Genomic DNA, 20,094 nt, shown 5'->3' with positions numbered 1-20,094 from the left:
GATAAATATTATAAACATTGAAATACACATGGTTTACCATGGTTGATTTTCATATTGAGACAATCCTAGTCACAATATGACGTTGGACCATGGTTAACCATGGTTAACCATGACTGATTTTCATATACTAAAAACCAAAGAGATTATAAACCTAAGGGAATACTATTAAACCATGGGAATATGAACCCTTAGATTAATAAAGCCAAGGGATTGAGATTATAAAACCAAGTGAATAATAAATCCAAGAGATAAAAACTATAAACACAAGATATATAAATGCTAAGATAAATATTAAAAACCTTAAAATAAACATGGTTGACCTTGTGGACTTCCATATTGAGATAATCCTTGTCACAATGCAATGTTGGACCATGGTTGACCATGTTTTACCATGATTGATTTTCATATCAAGGCAATCTTTGTCATCATGCAACATTAGACCATGATTGACCATGGTTTATTTTCTTATTGAGACAATCATTGTCACAACACAACATTTGACCATGGTTGACCATGATTGGCTATGATTGACCATGGTTGACCATGATTGATATTATAAACCCAAGGGAATAATAAACCCAAGGGATTAATACTAAAACCCAAAGGGATTATGAACCCAAGGTAATAATATTAAACCTAAGGGACTAATATTATAAACCCAAGGTATACAAATTGTAAGATAAATATTATAGACACTAAAATAAATGTGGTTGACCATGGTTGATTTTCATACTCTGACAATCCTTGTCACAATCCGACATTGGACCACGGTTGACCATGCTTAACCACGTTTGATTTTCATATCAAGACAATCATTGTCACAATGCAACGTTTGACAATGGTTGACCATGATTGATCATGAATGACCATGTTTGATTTTATAACACATGGTTGAACATGGTTGATGAAGGTTAACCATGATTGACCATGGTTGACCATGATTATCATATTATAACAATCTTTTTCATAATGCGATATTGGACCATGGTTGAGACAATGATTGATTTGCATATTGAGACAATCTTTGCCACATTGCAACATTAGACAATGGTTGACCACCATTAATTATGGTTGATGACGATTGATTTTATAAAATATGGTTGGCCATGGTTGATTTTCATATCTAGACAATCTTTGTCACAATGCGACGATTGAACATAGTTGACCATGATTTACCATGTTTGACGAAGGATGACTATGAGTGAACAATGTTGACTATCACTGAGTATGGTAAACATATAGTGGATTAACATTGACCATAGTCGAATATTTATACGTCGACTGCAAAGGTTGACTACAAAGGTAAAATATCTTTGTCTATGTCATCATGATGACTCTAGATATGTGTATATGCTTAATTGTAAGCATTTTAAACATAATATCTATCAATTATCATGGTTCAACATGATCTTCATGTTCACTATCTTTAACCAAATTAATCATAATTATAATGTATGAGTGTTTAAATTAATATAGTATTAATGTGTACATTTATAGATAAATGTAATAATGTAGTGTTATTATTATATTATTATAAATTTATTAAAGTTCAAATAGTTTTATTAAATTTAAAATAATAATAATTATTTACTATTAATATTAATAATTATATTAATGTATTAATAAAAAATATTATTATTATTATAAACTTAGTATTAAATTTGTAAAACTAGTATTAAAAACTCTATTAAGTAAATATTAAAACCTTAATATTAAACTATATATATATATATATATATATATATATATATATATATATATATATATATATATATATTTTAAATGGCTATTTTTAATTTTATTAGTTCTAGTTGTATTTTATTTTTTTAATTTAAGTTTCAATATTTTTTATTATTATATATACTTATTTTAATTATGAAGTTATTATAAACATATGTCTTATTTAAATTTAAAACTTTTAATTATATTTATTTTTTAAAGTTAAATTTGGTAATTATTTTACTTATGTAGTTGTGCTAGTTTATATTCATGTAGGGAAAACAACTAGTTGATGCTCATTCTATATTGCTTAATTTCAATCTCATTTTAGTTGATGCTCATTATACATTGATTAACCTTTTTTTCTTTTCTGTTAAAATAATTGAATTCTAAAATTTTCTATGGTATAGCTAAATTTCAAAGATTGATATGATAAATTTTCTATGCAAAATAAAAATAATAATATAATAGTTTTTTAATTTATTTATAAATTAAATTTAAAAAAATATTTAATATTTAAACTATTAAACATTTTTATTATTTTAGATGGTTATTTTTATTTTTTATTAATTTTAGTTGTTTTTTTAATTTATAAGTAATTTAAGTAATTATAATTTAGGTGGTTATTTTAATTTTTTTTATTAATTTATATAATTATTTTAGTTATGAAGTTATTGTAAATACATATCTTATTTTATTTCTTTTTTGAATTATGCTTAATTAGATCTCACTTACAAAATCTCTGATCTTTGTTGCAATATTGACCTTTTTAGCCTTTTACGATGTTAAAATTATAGTGAGCTCGGAAGGCTTCTCTCCAAGCTTTTTGAGGATAGGAATAAAATCTTAATCAAACTAAATAATTCATTTCTTTAGGTCTGATATACCAAAGTTTAGTCTCATTGGATATTAACCACCATCATCATCATAAAAAAATAATAATATATTATTGATAAATAAATTAAAATGTTACACGAACATTATTTATTATATTCCATTACAAATAAAAAAACAAATTATTAAAAAATATTGGTGAGCCACATTATGGAAATGTAGTCAACCACGCTAGAGAAATACGGATTAATATGATTGTTGAAATGTAGTCAAACATAACTAGAAGGGCTCTAGTATTCACTTGTTAATCACATGTAACCTAGTTGTAGCAGTATTCTGTATAATCTCATACCTCTAGTAGAACAAGGCTATAAACAAGGGCGGTAAATTACCTTATTTTTCAAAAGCTCAAACACCCAAAAGCATTTTCAATTGAATATAAGACGAATATACTGTGCAAACGAGTATAATAAACAAATATATTTTATTGTAGCTAGGGATGCAAAAATTAGAAGAGCATCAGTGGTGCTTATTAATTTATCAGTGTGAACCTAGGTTCAGGAAGAGAACATCAATTCTAAATGGTTCATACCTCATGCGCATATATAAGTCTATATGAGTGGGTACATATGAGATAAGGTTAGAGTCCGGGGTGTTGAAAACAACCAGACTTCATTCCTCAACTTCTGATAAGCATCTATGGCATTGTCGGTGCTTTCGCTGTTCCTTCTGGCCCTGAGAAACCCGCAATCCAAGAAACTTCAATGCAATATTTTAATCACATAAACACAAACATAAATCTAAGCACTTTGCAATTGTTTAATCACCTCACCTAAAAAAAGGCACAAGCATAAATCCAAACACTGTGTAATTGGCTTCCGAACTTGAAGTTGCTCAACTTCTGATGATTGGTGATTAGACATTAATGAGAAAATCAGAAAAACGTTAGGAACATTAGTGGAATTGGAAGAATGGCCTTACACGTATCTCCAATCGATCTCCATTGTGGACGCTGGGTGTCACGCCCCTACACCTGTGGTAGTCTTCCAACCACTTGTAGCAAGGTGCGGCACCACCGAACGCTTTCTTTTCACCAATACTAACATTCGTGGACTACGCCACTTCCACATTAACATTACTTAGCTTTTGTTTCGCAACCAAGTAAAAATGCAATTATCCTTTATACTTAATGAAGCCCATACTCATTCATTATCATCATGCAATTATAACAAGAATATCAACAATTGCAACAAGTATAAAGGGGAGGGGCAACTCCCCATAATGTGAGTCTGCCCGACAATATATTAAGAATATCAGTTTACAACATACAAGTGTGTCTTGCCAAACCAAGTCTCACACTTAGCCAAATATTACAAGGAGAGGCAAACCTACCTTTTACAATAGCCATGTGCACCTCTTGCACGAAGGGTAGTGCTCACCCGAGCCACTTAAAGCCCCTTGCCAAGTCCTACACAATTCTGCACATCCACCGAACCCCGGGCACACCTTGCCCACACCTCGACTGGCTTAAGACAACCTCCAAGTGCACCTCCAAGTAGTGCGCATGAGCTATGCGCAGCTCTACCTAAAACTGTGCACTCCTTTTCCTCTCAAGCTATGCGTAGAAGTGATGAGTGAGTTCGAATTAATGATCAAATGATCCCAAGAGCCATCCATATATATGCATGGGTGAAGGGTGGTTGCTTGTTAAGCCGACCCCCTAACATGTGGCTTGCACACCCACAAACTCGCCATGGTACCATCGGCCAGCCCCTATGAACGCCCACGCATCATTGGGTATAAGTCGCCTTTCGTTCCACGCTCATTTTGCAAGTGTCGCAAGTCGCTCTCCTATCGTCGCATTTATCGTCGCATTTCTTCCGCACTCCCGTCGCACTTCGGTTGGTCGTGCGCCCAAGCGCCCGCCCGCGCCCTCGTGCACGGCGACTTCGCCTGGCGCCCGTCGCACCATCGCCCGGAGGCCTTACATCCTCCTCCACCTGAAATCGTTGTCGTCCTCGACAACATACCATCCCGATAGCCATCCACCGAGATCATCACTATCCATGATGTCGACTTCTCCACATAAGGCAAACATCTCTACAACATATGTAGACCCTTATCTCCATCATGCCTCGACTTAGTGACCAACTGCCACCAAGCTCACCATACCAAGGTATGCACCTCAACAGTATGCTCTCCATCAGATGTCATCTCGATCCATGATTACCGACCCCATGTCACAATCTCCATTGCAACATCTCATGTTGTCTTCATCATGTGTCCCCATGTGAACCTCTGTCATGATACTCCAACACAATGCTAACACATCTATGTACACTTCCAGACCCCATGTCTGAACTAGTCGGGTGATCAGTCCAACTATCACGCTCAAACAATGAGAGTGAACATCCTCATGCCATCATTAGTTTTTCCTCAAACATCTGCCACATCCTCGACTCATCAAGAATCTATCTCCATAATCCATGCTCAGGTCCATGGAACTCCATCCACCTCATCTGCAACATGCTGTCCATGATGTTTGGTGTCAATGTGCTATATGAAATCAACCACATCTATCCCAACATCATCATCTATGTGTGTGTCTCCTCCATATGAAGAGACCCTCTCCTCAAATATCGACTCTCGATGTGCCACATCCAGGCCCATGAAGCAACCTCCATCATATCTGCAATGTGCCATCCCTCAAGTCTTCCATAGAAACAAGTATGCACTTGTCTCATCTATCCATGTGCCAAAAGTAGTTGAGTCTCGGCTCAACCCATGCCCAAGTCAAGGCATCATCATCATCATTGTAACTCCATCACTCCAAAGTGTCTCATATCGATCCTCCACATCAAGTCACTCTTCCAAGCCATGCCCATACATGTACTTTGAAAGTATGCATCCCATACTGCATCAAAGTCTCTTGACCTCAGCTCCTCAATGCATCAAATCCTCTAAGTCCACCATATATGAAGTCCCTAAAAGTCACAACAATCTCATGTCATCATGAGCTCCATAATCAGCTCACAAATCCAACCAAGTCCATGGTCTTGTTGTACAAGAGTGCACAACCTCTCCATCAACTCATAAGTAATAAGTCTCCATGTCACACTAGCAAATCCATCCGCACAACATCCCTGCCTTGGCACTTTTCCTTGGATGTCCACGACACCTCTACAAGTGCTCCCACACAATGTCCCTACATAAGACTGCCATGCTCCATGCCTTCAACCTGTTTTCCATGACTAAGTTGCCCATGTAGTCCAACCAAGTAGACCCATCAGAACAATCGGTCATCCTCATCCAAGTCTACAATCTTCGGTTTAGTGAACTCGGTCACCCAACCATATCATCATCATCACATCATGAGTCCATTCCATCATAGCTCCTCCACCAAAGGTACCACCAAGACTTGCTCTTGGTCTCGGCCATGAGAAGTCCACCCAAGCATCATCAAACGTGTGCCCTTCAATCTGTCCATGAGTCATGTCGGGAACTTAGCCAATTCTCCATGTGGCTAAAGCATGACCCAATCATCCACAATGATCATCATGTTCCTCCCTTGTCAAGGGCCTTTGTACCTTCTACCATAAGGTCACAAACAACCCCAACAAGTCCTGCAACAATCGACAATCCTTGTTCCTCCATACAAGGTCTCATCATAGACACCCATGGCAAGATCCTTCATAGCATCGGCAAACTGGCTTTGCCCTTCCCTGCATACGGTCCATTTACCAAATGCCCAAATGAAACACAAGTATCAATGGTACTTACATCATCATCATGAGGCTCTTCCTCATTCATCCATGTCCGCAAACTGCATGATCCTGGTCCAACTTGATCAACCTCAAGTTCATCCTCCATCGTTGTCATGTCTGCAACATCACGGCTTCCTCTTTCTTGATGGCACAATCTGCAACTTCATCTTGCTCCATTGTCCAACCAAGCTGAAGAAGTTCATCTTTAACAGTCTTCTCCAAGACTTCAAGTTCCTTTCGGATCCCGGGCTTCTCTTCCTTCAACCTCTTCAACCTATATAAGGTAAGCAAGAGCTTCCCTTCACCTTCTTCCAAGCTTGCCATGCCTTGTACTTCGTCACGAGCAACTTTGCTCACCAGCTCCAACCGAGCTCTGATACCACCTTCAAATGCTTCAACACCTGAACCTTGTTCAAGCCTCTATATCACCTGTCATGAACTTCCAAGTGTATGCACACTTGCTTCACCCAGCTTCCTGCAAGACTTCTCCAAGTCTTCAGACCGGCTCTGATACCACCTGTCATGCCCCTACACCTACGGTAGTCTTCCAACAGCTTGTAGCAAGGTGCGGCACCACCGAATGCTTTCTTTTCACCAATACTAACATTCGTGGACTACGCCTACTTTCACATTAACATTACTTAGCTTGTGTTTCGCAACCAAGTAAACATGCAATTATCCTTTATACTTAATGAAGCCCATACTCATTCATTATCCATAGCAATTATAACAAGAACATCAACAATTGCAACAAGTATAAAGGGGAGGGGCAACTCCCCGTAATGTGAGTCTGCCCGACAATATATTAAGAATATCAGTTTACAACATACAAGTGTGTCTTGCCAAACCAAGTCTCACACTTAGCCAAATATTACAAAGAGAGGCAACCCTGCCTTTTACAATCATGTGCACCTCTTGCACGAAGGGTAGTGCTCACCCGAGCCACTTAAATCCCCTTGCCAAGTCCTACACAATTCTGCACATCCACCGAACCCCGGGCACACCTTGCCCACACCTCGACCGGCTTAAGACAACCTCCAAGTGCACCTCCAAGTAGTGCGCATGAGCTATGCGCAGCTCTACCCAAAACTGCGCACTCCTTTTCCTCTCAAGCTATGCGTAGAAGTGATGAGTGAGTTCGAATTGATGATCAAATGATCCCAAGCGCCATCCATATATACGCATGGGTGAAGGGTGGTTGCTTGTTAAGCCGACCCCCTAACATGTGGCTTGCACACCCACAAACTCGCCATGGTACCGTCGGCCAGCCCCTATGAACGCCCACGCATCATTGGGTATAAGTCGCCTTTCGTTCCACGCTCATTTTGCAAGTGTCGCAAGTCTCTCTCCTATCGTCGCATTTCTTTCGCACTTCGGTTGGTCGTGCGCCCGTCGTGCGCCCTAGTGCACGGCGACTTCGCCCGGCGCCCGTCGCACCATCGCCCGGAGGCCTTACACTAGGAGTGCCTGGAGTGCAATTGGCGTTGATCCATTTGCTGCCTTTGAAGAGTTAATGGCCGGGCGCAGAAGGAATGTCCCTGCGCTATCGAAACAAATGGCCGTGATCGAACGGCTTCAACATTACGAACGCAAAGGGCACAACAAAAGGTTGTTCAGATTAAACAGAGAAACCCAAAGGTTTTTCACCATTGCAATTTAGGTTTGATCTAATTTTGGAGTGTGATGCATTTAAAGATATCAAAAAAAAGTTATGAGAATATGTTAGCATTAATTTTTTGGTATTATTTTTAGTGAGAAAATTGTTGGAAGGTTTGGTCAGCTCATCATTAATTTGAATGAAAAAAAATTGAATTACAATAAGCCAAAAACAAAAAACTAATAGTTATTCAAAAAAAAATTACATCAAAACTAAATATTTAATCAATTTATAGTTAAAGAGATAAAGTTTCATTTTACACACTCTCAACTTAGAAGAAACAAAATTTTAACCCATCAAAAACAATTTTAAATCTTACTTTAAAATTAAAAAAAATATATTAACCAAAAATAGTGTAAACTAACCATATGAATATCATAAAGACCACCTCCAAATATACATTCTATTAATTTCTCACCTTAATTCTATACATTAAAAAAATACTACCATAATTACAATTTAATCTTTTATCATTTATAAAACACTAAAATTCTATTATAACTCATAATTTTTACATTCACACCTTACTAGATTGTTTAATCTTTTATCATTTATAAAACACCAAAATTCTATTATAACTCATAATTTTTACATTCACACCTTACTAAATTGAAAAAAAACATTCAGAATTCATTTTTTCATCAATCACATTTAGAATTAGCAGTAAGAAACCCCACAACTCTAGATATACATATTCCATATATATATGATAAAGAACGATGTATATAGAGGAAGAAGAGGTTTGATGCGCAGAGAGAAGACACCGCCATCATACATGTACACGTAATTCTCCAATTCAATTAATGAAGACCACAGATGCGATATATAATGACGGTGTCATCTCCCCTGCGCACCAAACACACAACGCCCACTTCTCCTCTGCGCCCATCATCACATCTACTCTCTCTCTGATTTACTCTTCCTTCTCTCTGATTTACTCTCCCTTCTCTTCTTTCCCTTGATCACATTTACTTCTCTGATTTACTCTCCTTTCTCTATTTGGTCTTACCAGTCCGCTGGTCTACTTCGGAACCTGAAATCTACTCCAGTTGATATATACATAATTAGATATTACAACCACGTAAATAGATATATACATATGGAATGCACAGACACGCCCCATATTTATAAACCCTACATACCAAAGTTTGTGCGTCGAGCTGAGAACCGCAGGCCAAGACGGCTACCCGGTAAACGGGAGAATAAGTCAAAACGAAATAATTTTATCTTTTTAACGAATCTTTATTCTCCTACCTCACAAGATTTGAAGTTAAATGTCGGTGTCTTTCATCCAACCAACGATTATTACTGGTTATTAAATTCATGATTTCTATTTCTTTATCATATAAAATGTGAGACGGTGGATTACTGCCCGATATACCACTGGATAAATGATTGTAAATAAACTCATACACAAAAGGCCCACAAGTTTGAAATATACATGGTCAAACTTTACATATATTTTTGATGAATTTTGCTCGGAACCAATTAAAAAAATTGTTAAATTTTAGAAATTAAATGTTTTATATATATATATATATATTTATTTAAAATATATTAAATAATAAAAATAATAATTTTAAACATGAATTAAACTAAATAATTTAATGATAAACTAAACCATTTAATAATAATTGAGTCCAGAGGGTTATTGAGTTGAGAGACTTATTCTACAGCCTAGTGTGATGTGTCCATCATTAAAATTGAATTGAAATTTTGCTCATGTCTACCAAAATAAAAATTTATGAAAAATCTCAAAAAATAAAATAAAAATAAATAAATAAATAAATAACTATACAAAACATTTAAATAATGTTGATTCTTAAAAAAATTACAAATGAAGAAATTGAATTCTTCTAAGCTCATATTAAATCCATATTTAAAATAAATCTACACTAGTAATAATTAAACTTCTCAAATAATTATCCCAATTCATTTGAAATTGATTTCCATTAAAATTGATTTTCAAAATATCATTGGAAATAGAATATTACATCTTTTCTCTTCTTATTATCGTTTTATATGTTTTCTCTTCTTTCAATTTTTTTTATTTGTGTAGATATTTACGCCGTAAGGCGTTTCCCTTTGAAATGAATTGCCTCAGCCGCCACCGTGTCCTATTGTTGACCATGGATTTGTGGTGTTAGACGATTGAATGAATTGTGATCGTTGATCCAACACTGATCCAAAACTGAACGGTTAATGAGAAAGCCGGACAGACGCACCGCCAGCGAGCCATTCGTTTTGCAGCTGACATGTGCTTGGCTCGCACTGCCAACAAGGGCTCTGCCTGACTCCAGCTCTGAACCACCGCCTCATGCGCAAAAAAAAGACCATCACGATGATGAAGCAGAAGAAATCCTCCCAGAAAAATGAAATCGGCATCTTTCCATTGAAAATGTTAGTAACTTCTCAGGTTGGAGCGGGAGCGGCCGAGGCCTTGAAATGCGAAGTTAGAAGTCTTGAATTCCTGTAGCCATGGCAGAACAGGTATTCCAGCTCTATTCCTTGAAGGCTTTTTATGGTTTGTTTTATGTATTTTGGATTTTTTAGGGTTTCCGCAGAAGAACAAGCGAGTTTCTGGAGTGAAGAAGATTTTGGTTTATTGAGCTCTTTCAGATTCATGTCGTTTTATGGTAGTTGTTGTTTTTCTTACATTTGTTTGGCCCACAATATCCAGTTTTTATTAAGAAAACCCTTCTTTTTCATCCTGTCTCTCTTCCTATGAAAAACGTGGGATTGGGGCTTAAGCTATTTGCAACGGTTTTGTTTTGTATGACTCTAGCGCTGATCAAGGTGACATACATTGCAATTACCAGCTATTTCGCATTGAACTGCTATCTTCCCTATTTAGAAAGTGAGAAGGTTCCATTGTTTGTGGACAACATTCTGCATAGTCCCTCGTTCTGGCTATATGCAATAAGGCAAGGATCCAGGGCTTTAGTCGTTGGGGCATTCACTCCCTGCTGAGATTTTCTGAGACATATTTGATCTTTCTGTGACAAGAATTCGGCCTTCCTAAGGCACAAATTCCATCATCCCTAAGGCTGTGTTTAAGGACAAGATAGAGGCTATTTGAGGACGAGACAGAAGCTGGTTAAGAACGACGCTAAGGCTGTTTCTAAGGAGAATTTTGAAGCTGAATTTGTAAGACATAGCCTGTTGAAAATGAGCTCCAAGTTGTTGATCATGCTCAATTTTTGCTAACGTTTAAGGCCTAATTAGGGCTGCAGTAGCAAGCCATTAAATCACTGTCAAAGCGACCTGATTAGGGCGAGTCTGTGAAGCAAGATCGGTCCTGTCATAGAAGCAAGATCTAGGGCTGCTTTGGCTGCATAAAGAATGTCTTGTTAAGGCACAGAAGAAGGTCTAATCAGGAAGCCTCTTGAAGCATTTGTAAGGGTTAGTTTGGACCTGTTTGAAGGAACAAGATAAATTGCATGGTACAACAGTTCAGGGTCGGATTACAGGTTTGACAAGAATTTGGCCTTCCTAAGGCACAAATTCCATCATCCCTAAGGCTGTGTTAAGGACAAGACAGAGGCTATTTGAGGACGAGACAAAAGCTAGTTAAGAACGACGCTAAGGTACGATGGCTTGTTGATATGAGTATGTGTAGATGAATAAGAGTTCTTACATAGGCTACTATTAGATCAGACTGCAAAGGTTTACTTGGTGTTGCATATAGCATTGTGGTGGATATGCTACTGTATGTGCTGAGTGTTGTGGTTAGAGATTATCTCCTGAGGTTATGTTTCGGAGAAATCTGAAGGTTCAATGTTCCTAAGATTTGTATGCAGTAGAGGGCATTTAATGGTACCATGCATAGCTGTGTGTATGTATTGCAGAGTTTTAGTTGAGTACCTAAAGTGCCGAGTACGCTACTGGATTGTTGAGCTAGGGCTTGGGCTTCATAAGGTGATTTCGTCTCTCGCTGGCAGCCCTTGTTACTCAACAATAGTAGATTCAACAACCATACGAATTTTAGAGTAAAGTGTTGTAGAATATAATGAGTATGTTCCAACAACTTCTCACCACTCAATAGTAAGAACTCTAAGATACCCTGCAACACCAACTACAACCTTAATCCAATATATCCATAAGTATCCCCATCGCCCAACAACCTTTAATATTGGACATAAATAGTTTCATCTATAAATTTGATGAAGCCTTTAATGGGGACATAAATAGGTTCATCTGAAAATTTTATGAAAAATCTCATGGGAACTGTATGCATGTGATGCAAGTGAGCTAATGTATCTAACCCCTGCAACACCAAGTTATATGTAATATTGGGATAGGCTCTCCGATCATCCATTCTATTATTCTATCGCTATGCTCAAATATTGGTAGATGGGTTTATTTATAAAAAAGCAGTTAACCATAACAAGCCCTTTTAATAGAAGCCAAACGCCTTTTTGCAATATTCTATGCCACTCTGAAGCTTGTATTTGTGGGTGAACAGTGAAAACGTTGTTGTTAGTATTGTCATTGTTATCAACTAATGGGACATCTCTGATACAAATTCCTTGTATTGTTTTCATAGACTGAGAGAGCTTTTCTAAAGCAACCAAAAGTCTTTCTCAGGTAATCATATTGCAGTATTATTTGATTTTATTTCATGTTTAGAATCTTTTGATTTTCTTCTCTTTTGATCCTTAATTTATATTGTTGCAGTTCTGAGAAGTCTGGGAAGGGGAAACGTCCTGGAAAAGGTGGCAACAGGTTTGGGAAGAATGTGGGTCTTGGCTTCAAGACCCCCAAAGAAGCTATTCAAGGTATGGTGAGACCCCCAAAGAAGCTATTCAAGGTATGGTGATTAAATTCTGGGCAAATTTGATTATTGCGATATATTTTGTTTGTATATATTATTGTGCATTTAATTGTTGTTACTGTTTCAATAAGAGGTCGTATATTAGCTGGAACATGTTACAGTGCTAAAATGACATGGACAATTATTGTCCGTAGGGACTATCTCCATTTTGTCAAGAAATATCAGAGGTAACTAGAGAACATTATAGTGAATTGCAATTATATTTGTATACAGTTCCATTTAAGTAGTAATTTTTGAATGTCTGCATACTTAACAGATATGAAAAGAGACATTCGAACATACCAGCCCATATTTCACCCTGTTTCCGTGTCAAAGAAGGGGATCATGTTATCATTGGGCAATGCAGGTAAATCTATTTATGGGAATATCCACTTAAACCTGTGACTCTTTTTTGTGTTTTTATTGGTTGTTAACATTTTATATGATTTGCTTGTATCAGGCCCTTGTCCAAGACTGTAAGGTTTAATGTTCTGAAGGTGATTCCTGGACTCGAGCTCTGAACCTCCGCCTCATGCGCAAAAAAAAGACCATCACGATGATGAAGCAGAAGAAATCCTCCCTCATAATGCTGGCGAGAAAAATGAAATCGGCATCTTTCCATCGAAAATGTTGTAACTTCTCAGGTAGAAGCGGGAGCGGCCGAGGCCTTGAAATGCGAAGTTAGAAGTCTTGAATTCCTGCAGCCATGGCAGAATAGGTATTCCAGCTCTATTCCTTCAAGGCTTTTTATGGTTTGTTTTATGTATTTTGGATTTTTTAGGGTTTCCACGGAAGAACAAGCGAGTTTCTGGAGTAGAGAAGATTTTGGTTTATTGAGCTCTTTCAGATTCATGTCGTTTTATGGTAGCTGTTGTTTTTCTTACATTTGTTTGGCCCACAATATCCAGTTTTTATTAAGGAAACCCTTCTTTTTCATCCTGTCTCTCTTCCTATGAAAAACGTGGGATTGGGGTTTAAGCTATTTGCAGCGGTCTTGTTTTGTATGACTCTAGCGCTGATCAAGGTGACATACATTGCAATTACCAGTTATTTCGCATTGAACTGTTGTCTGCCCTATTTAGAAAGTGAGAAGGTTGCGTTGTTTGTGGACAACATTCTGCATAGTCCCTCGTTCTGGCTATATGCAATAAGGCAAGGATCCAGGGCTTTAGTCGTTGGGGCATTCACTCCCTGCTGAGATTCGCTTGAAATAGGGCTAATGTAGGGATTTGTTTCATTGGCAAAGTTTTGTATGGTGTTTGTTTTTGTGTGGAATGGTTCAATGCATTGATTAATGGCCCAGATTTGATAAGTGTTTACTGGTTAGACCCTCAGTAATCTGGGGTGTAGAATGGCCAAAAGCTATTTTTGGTCCCTTGTTAGTTTGGCTTGTAAGATTCGCGTTAGACTGTTTGGTCCTTATTTGGAAACTTTTGGAAATAACATAAATTCGTAGACAAAGTTTCCATGATGCCAACTTTATTAGGATCTTGTTAATAATAAAAACAAGATATTCCAATGTGTTGGTGCCTTGCGCTGGTCTTTTTTTCTCCAGTTGTCTTACGAACGGCCAGCTCAGGATTTGCCCAAGACTTTTAATTTTTTTAAACAATGGGGATTTGAGTTTAGACTTTAGTACTTTAATCAAACGGGGTTCTTGATTTTGTCATGGTTCTTTTGCGTGTTTGGAGTTGCAAGCTCATGTTAAAGCTATTGATCTCAATGCAGGGTATGGGTATATACCGTGCAACAACAAGTTCTGAGGCCAATCTTGGCCTGGTCTGAGGCCTACTGAGGCACTGTTTTGGCCCCCTTCCTGAGGCCATTTTCTGAGGTCCGAAGTGAAATCCAAACCCTATCCTGAGGCACGGTCTGAGGACTATCTCGCAGCATTTTCTGAGACAGATTTGATCTTTCTGTGACAAGAATTCGGCCTTCCTAAGGCACAAATTCCATCATCCCTAAGGCTGTGTTAAGGACAAGACAGAGGCTATTTGAGGACGAGACAGAAGCTGGTTAAGAATGACGCTAAGGCTGTTTCTGAGGAGAATTTTGAAGCTGAATTTGTAAGACATAGCCTGTTGAAAACGAGCTCCAAGTTGTTGATCATGATCAATTTTTGCTAACGTTTAAGGCCTAATTAGGGCTGCAGTAGCAAGCCATTAAATCACTGTCAAAGCGACCTGATTAGGGTGAGTCTCAGTGAAGCAAGATCGGTCCTGTCACAGAAGCAAGATCTAGGGCTGCTTTGGCTGCATAAAGAATGTCTTGTTAAGGCACAGAAGAAGGTCTAATCAGGAAGCCTCTTGAAGCATTTGTAAGGGTTAATTTGGGCCTGTTTGAAGGAACAAGATAAATTGCATGGTACAACAGTTCAGGGTCGGATTAGAGGTTTGATAAATATCAGCAAGAAGACTATTTTAAGTGTCAATCTTGAGGAAGGGCAAAAGTCAGTAGCATTTTTTGTATAGGAAAGTAATCAAATTCTGATCAGTGTCAAGGCTAAGTCTTGCTGATTGTTGTCTACTCATGAATTGCTAAAATATGTCCAAAACTGCAAGAAGGAATGAAGTACAAAATTGCTGAGATGACAGGACTGCTAAAAGTATATGAGACTCCTTGACGTGCATGGTGTATCTCCTAGTTGCTGATGTCATGCGATATGGTCATGAAAAGATAGTGGAGCCAGTACATGGTGATTGTCTGAGATGCACCCAGAACGTGTGTGGTCTTGATTGACTGCTAAGGTACGATGGCTTGTTGATATGAGTATGTGTAGATGAATAAGAGTTCTTACATAGGCTACTATTAGATCAGACTGCAAAGGTTTACTTGGTGTTGCATATAGCATTGTGGTGGATATGCTACTGTATGTGCTGAGTGTTGTGGTTAGAGATTATCTCCTGAGGTTATGTTTCGGAGAAATCTGAAGGTTCAATGTTCCTAAGATTTGTATGCAGTAGAGGGCATTTAATGGTACCATGCATAGCTGTGTGTATGTATTGCAGAGTTTTAATTGAGTACCTAAAGTGCCGAGTACGCTACTGGATTGTTGAGCTAGGGCTTGGGCTTCATAAGGTGATTTCGTCTCTCGCTGGCAGCCCTTGTTACTCAACAATAGTAGATTCAACAACAATACGAATTTTAGAGTAAAGTGTTGTAGAATATAATGAGTATGTTCCAACAACTTCTCACCACTCAATAGTAAGAACTCTAAGATACCCTGCAACACCAACTACAACCTTAATCCAATATATCCATAAGTATCCCCATCGCCCAACAACATTTAATATTGGACATAAATAGTTTCATCTATAAATTTGGTGAAGCCTTTAATGGGGACATAAATAGGTTCATCTGAAAATTTTATGAAAAATCTCATGGGAACTGTATGCATGTGATGCAAGTGAGCTAATGTATCTAACCCCTGCAACACCAAGTTATATGTAATATTGGGATAGGCTCTCCGATCATCCATTCTATTATTCTATCGCTATGCTCAAATATTGGTAGATGGGTTTATTTATAAAAAAGCAGTTAACCATAACAAGCCCTTTTAATAGAAGCCAAACGCCTTTTTGCAATATTCTATGCCACTCTGAAGCTTGTATTTGTGGATGAACAGTGAAAACATTGTTGTTAGTATTGTCATTGTTATCAACTAATGGGACATCTCTGATACAAATTCCTTGTATTGTTTTCATAGACTGAGAGAGCTTTTCTAAAGCAACCAAAAGTCTTTCTCAGGTAATCATATTGCAGTATTATTTGATTTTATTTCATGTTTAAAATCTTTTGATTTGCTTCTCTTTTGATCCTTAATTTATATTGTTGCAGTTCTGAGAAGTCTGGGAAGGGGAAACGTCCTGGAAAAGGTGGCAACAGGTTTGGGAAGAATGTGGGTCTTGGCTTCAAGACCCCCAAAGAAGCTATTCAAGGTATGGTGATTAAATTCTGGGCAGATTTGATTATTACGATATATTTTGTTTGTATATATTATTGTGCATTTAATTGTTGTTTCTATTAAATTATCCATTTGAATGCCAAAATGCTTCCTTGTAGCAAGGTTGCATGAGTAAGAAGACACACCAGGTATAGAAATGGTGTAGTTGTTATGAATTCCCAAAATATTGTTTGTTAGTATGGGGGTATGGTTGAATGAACTCATAATGGTTGAGATCATATTTGCTCTACTAACAACATATATTGGGAACTCGATGGGACAAGAATGCTTGATTGTGGCAACGAACATCTTGTGACTATCTTAGTGCTACCCATTACTTGGAGACATTTTAGTTTCCTATGTGGGCATCGACCATCTTGGTGTTTCTCCCGAGAAGACTGAAGCTGCATGCCACCTGCATGCAAGGAAATTACCATGATTCCACCCATAAGACTGAAAATTATCACCGTCTGGAAAGCAGGGATCCTGGTGCCATTTGAAATGTCTTTGTGCTTGCCAATTTAAATGTAACTTACTTGATCCATGTGTATTGGACTCTGGAGAAAATTCTAACACTGCCTTTTAGTTGTTTCCCATAAATACATTTGAGGTTGAAATACATTTTAAGTCTTCATATTTAAGACTGAAAATTGACTCCATCATGATAAAAACACAATTAAACCTGTCAACAAGAGCCCTTTATAATTTAGTATAGACTGGAACAGACTTCTCATGCCCAATACGTGCATCAATCACTTACCAGGCTCACACTATGTTGTAGATCTTCAACTATCAATCCATATGAATTAATTGAATGCAGAATCACATTTCTTTCTTATTGTTTACCAGAATATATAGTGTCTGTGAAGTCAGGGAAGTAGCTGCTGTGATTCAAAAATAGCTATATGATGAATCATCCAAATTGATACAATAAAAAGCCTTTTTGTAGGATGTTTTGAATTCTTTGAACACACGTTCTGTAGGTCTCTATAGCTGAAGAGCCCCTATTTAGTAAGAACGTTACTGGTAAAAGTAGCATGCCAGGTATGGAAGTGCTTTTTGAGTACCAAATTCTAATAGCATAAGTAATGATGCAACAGTCTTGTCTAAAGCTTTTACAATATATCTTGTGTTCTAAGACACCTTTTGAGCATTTTCAAAGAAGGTAGGAACTCTCTTCATCATAGGTTTGCCAACAAAACCAACTTGCAACAGTTTTATCTCTTGCGTTTACAATATATCTTGTGTTCCAAGGCACCTTTTGAGCATTTTCAAAAAAAGTAGGAACTCCCTCCATCATAGGTTTGCCAACAGAACCAACTTCTACTATCTGGTCAATCAGTGCCAAGGCAATTAATTAAATTCACTACTAGCAGGGAACTTAGCAAGAAATCATCAACTGCAAAGATAACCCCATGCTTGCCCTGTACAGCTGTGGCCAACAAACAATCATTCTAGATGCAGGAAAACCATCTGCGGGGTTACTGTCATAAAAATAATACGGACTCAGTTTTCACTTTTAATTATTTCTTTACAGAGAAAGATGGTATTCTTTACAGACTCGATTTTCGCTTTTAATTATTTCTTTACAGAGAAAGATGGTATTCTTTACAGACTCCGTTTTGCATATCCGATCTTACCTGAAAGATTCAAAGCTTTGGAACTAATTTCAAGAAGCTATGATACTTGGTGCTGAGAGGCAGTTGAATGATCATTGCCCTACTGTTTTTATTTTTAATATTATCTATATGCACTGATTAATTTTTTTCTTTTTCCTTCATCGTTAACATATGATAATAAAAGCAAAATTAAGAATCTTAAGAATAATCAAGATGTCATTCTTATGATTAGTTTTCGTTTTTTCTTGATTCTCATACATGAACTAGAAGTTGTGTAATCATCTTGGTTTTATTTATTTATTTATTATTTTATTTTTATCTATAATTTTTATTTTGGTCTTTCAGTTTCCACTGATTCGTGCAAATATTTTCTGATTGGTGCATATTATTTTATATTGTTGCAGTCTTTCTCAACTAGATTGTCAATACACGTATTTGTCCGTTATATGTTTTTGGGTCTTTCTCCACTGGATTGTGTGAACTAGGTTTTCTTGGTTTTTATGTAGGGACCTACATCGACAAGAAGTGCCCATTCACTGGTACTGTTTCAATAAGAGGTCGTATATTAGCTGGAACATGTTACAGTGCTAAAATGACATGGACAATTATTGTCCGTAGGGACTATCTCCATTTTGTCAAGAAATATCAGAGGTAACTAGAGAACATTATAGTGAATTGCAATTATATTTGTATACAGTTCCATTTAAGTAGTAATTTTTGAATGTCTGCATACTTAACAGATATGAAAAGAGACATTCGAACATACCAGCCCATATTTCACCCTGTTTCTGTGTCAAAGAAGGGGATCATGTTATCATTGGGCAATGCGGGTAAATCTATTTATGGGAATATCCACTAAAACCTGTGATTCTTTTTTGTGTTTTTATTGGTTGTTAACATTTTATATGATTTGCTTGTATCAGGCCCTTGTCCAAGACTATAAGGTTTAATGTTCTAAAGATTATTCCTACGGGTTCTAGCAGTGGTTCTGCAAAGAAAGCCTTCACTGCAATATGAATCCTTTTTTTTTTTCTTCCATTAAGTGTGATAGAGTGGGCTTCTACAGAGTTGAGGGTTACTTACTATTTTATCATTTGGTCAAAATTAATTTTGTTAGTTTAATCCTTCTTTTGGTTACTGTGTTGCATTTTGAAAAAGATGTACGGCGCATGTTTACTCTTTGGTGGTTGAAAGTCCACCGTTCTTGGATACTTTTGTTTTGGTTTTAGCATCCAGTAAACCTTTGAAGGCATATAATAGCCAAATATGACGATGTCATATTTATTTTATTATATATGGCAAGGAGTTTCGCTTTTAATTATTTCTTTAGGAGGTGACATTCGTGTGCTTTAAGCTGTTGACGAGTGCAAGATTGTCGAATGAGTATTGGATGAAATACCGGATCACTGAGCTTCCTGAGTACTGGGACGCTGAACTAGCTGAGTACCAAAATACTGAATTGATAGAGTATCGAAATGCTAAACGAATCTGGAAGAGTAGAAAATCCAGAGATCTATGAGAACCAATCAGAGAAATTAGAGTAAAAGATCAAATAATGATATTTTTACTATAAGAAAACATAGAAATTGCATTTTGAATAAGTTATTGTAGCATATGCCGCTAATCAATGCCAATGGCATGTCTGTGTTTATTTCAAAATGATTTTATGTATCTAACATCATCTACAATATAATCTGAAAGATAACCCATCGATCATAACAAACCATAGCAGCTAGATTCTTTTA

The 20,094-nt window shown here is 37.0% G+C and overlaps 1 protein-coding gene across 11 annotated transcripts; it reads left to right on the top strand.

The window, feature by feature from the left end:
* The first annotated feature begins 10,265 nt into the window (after window positions 1-10,265).
* Window positions 10,266-19,819, top strand: LOC149140196 (small ribosomal subunit protein uS17z-like). Of its 11 annotated transcripts, none has more exons than XR_016265206.1 (9): window positions 10,266-10,464; window positions 12,521-12,561; window positions 12,652-12,752; window positions 13,065-13,154; window positions 13,248-13,505; window positions 14,516-15,534; window positions 15,796-15,865; window positions 16,494-16,534; window positions 16,625-16,724. XR_016265206.1 is itself a non-coding variant. In XM_089453017.1 (9 exons), the coding sequence occupies exons 4-9, from the start codon at window positions 15,725-15,727 to the stop codon at window positions 19,290-19,292; spliced, it is 426 nt and encodes a 141-aa protein (XP_089309143.1). In that variant the 5' UTR covers window positions 10,516-11,561; window positions 12,521-12,561; window positions 12,652-12,752; window positions 14,516-15,724; the 3' UTR covers window positions 19,293-19,819. The 11 variants fall into 11 exon arrangements, 10 of the variants coding, with proteins under 10 accessions (XP_089309143.1, XP_089309137.1, XP_089309134.1 ...); XM_089453017.1 differs by lacking the exons at window positions 10,266-10,464; window positions 13,065-13,154; window positions 13,248-13,505 and adding exons at window positions 10,516-11,561; window positions 18,856-18,888; window positions 19,090-19,179; window positions 19,273-19,819 and having other exon boundaries at window positions 14,516-15,865; window positions 16,625-16,725; XM_089453008.1 differs by lacking the exons at window positions 10,266-10,464; window positions 13,065-13,154; window positions 13,248-13,505 and adding exons at window positions 10,527-11,561; window positions 18,856-19,000; window positions 19,090-19,179; window positions 19,273-19,806 and having other exon boundaries at window positions 14,516-15,865; window positions 16,625-16,725.
* Window positions 19,820-20,094: the final 275 nt, after the last annotated feature.

This window comes from Pinus tabuliformis, chromosome X (assembly GCF_031772625.1).
Source record: "Pinus tabuliformis cultivar Carrire ecotype Pingquan chromosome X, CPIR1, whole genome shotgun sequence".
NCBI classification, from domain to species: domain Eukaryota; kingdom Viridiplantae; phylum Streptophyta; class Pinopsida; order Pinales; family Pinaceae; genus Pinus; species Pinus tabuliformis.
Note: the sequence above shows the minus strand (reverse complement) of the source record. Positions and strands in the feature narration are given on the sequence as shown.

What these genes read in the sequence shown, in the direction of transcription:
- LOC149140196 (XM_089453008.1), top strand. Translation starts at nt 15,725, where the DNA reads ATGTTCCTAAGATTTGTATGCAGTAGAGGGCATTTAATGGTACCATGC. An exon ending in CCCCAAAGAAGCTATTCAAG is followed by an intron (nt 16,726 to 18,855) that starts GTATGGTGATTA and finishes GTTTTTATGTAG; the next exon opens with GGACCTACATCGACAAGAAG. An exon ending in GTTATCATTGGGCAATGCGG is followed by an intron (nt 19,180 to 19,272) that starts GTAAATCTATTT and finishes TGCTTGTATCAG; the next exon opens with GCCCTTGTCCAAGACTATAA.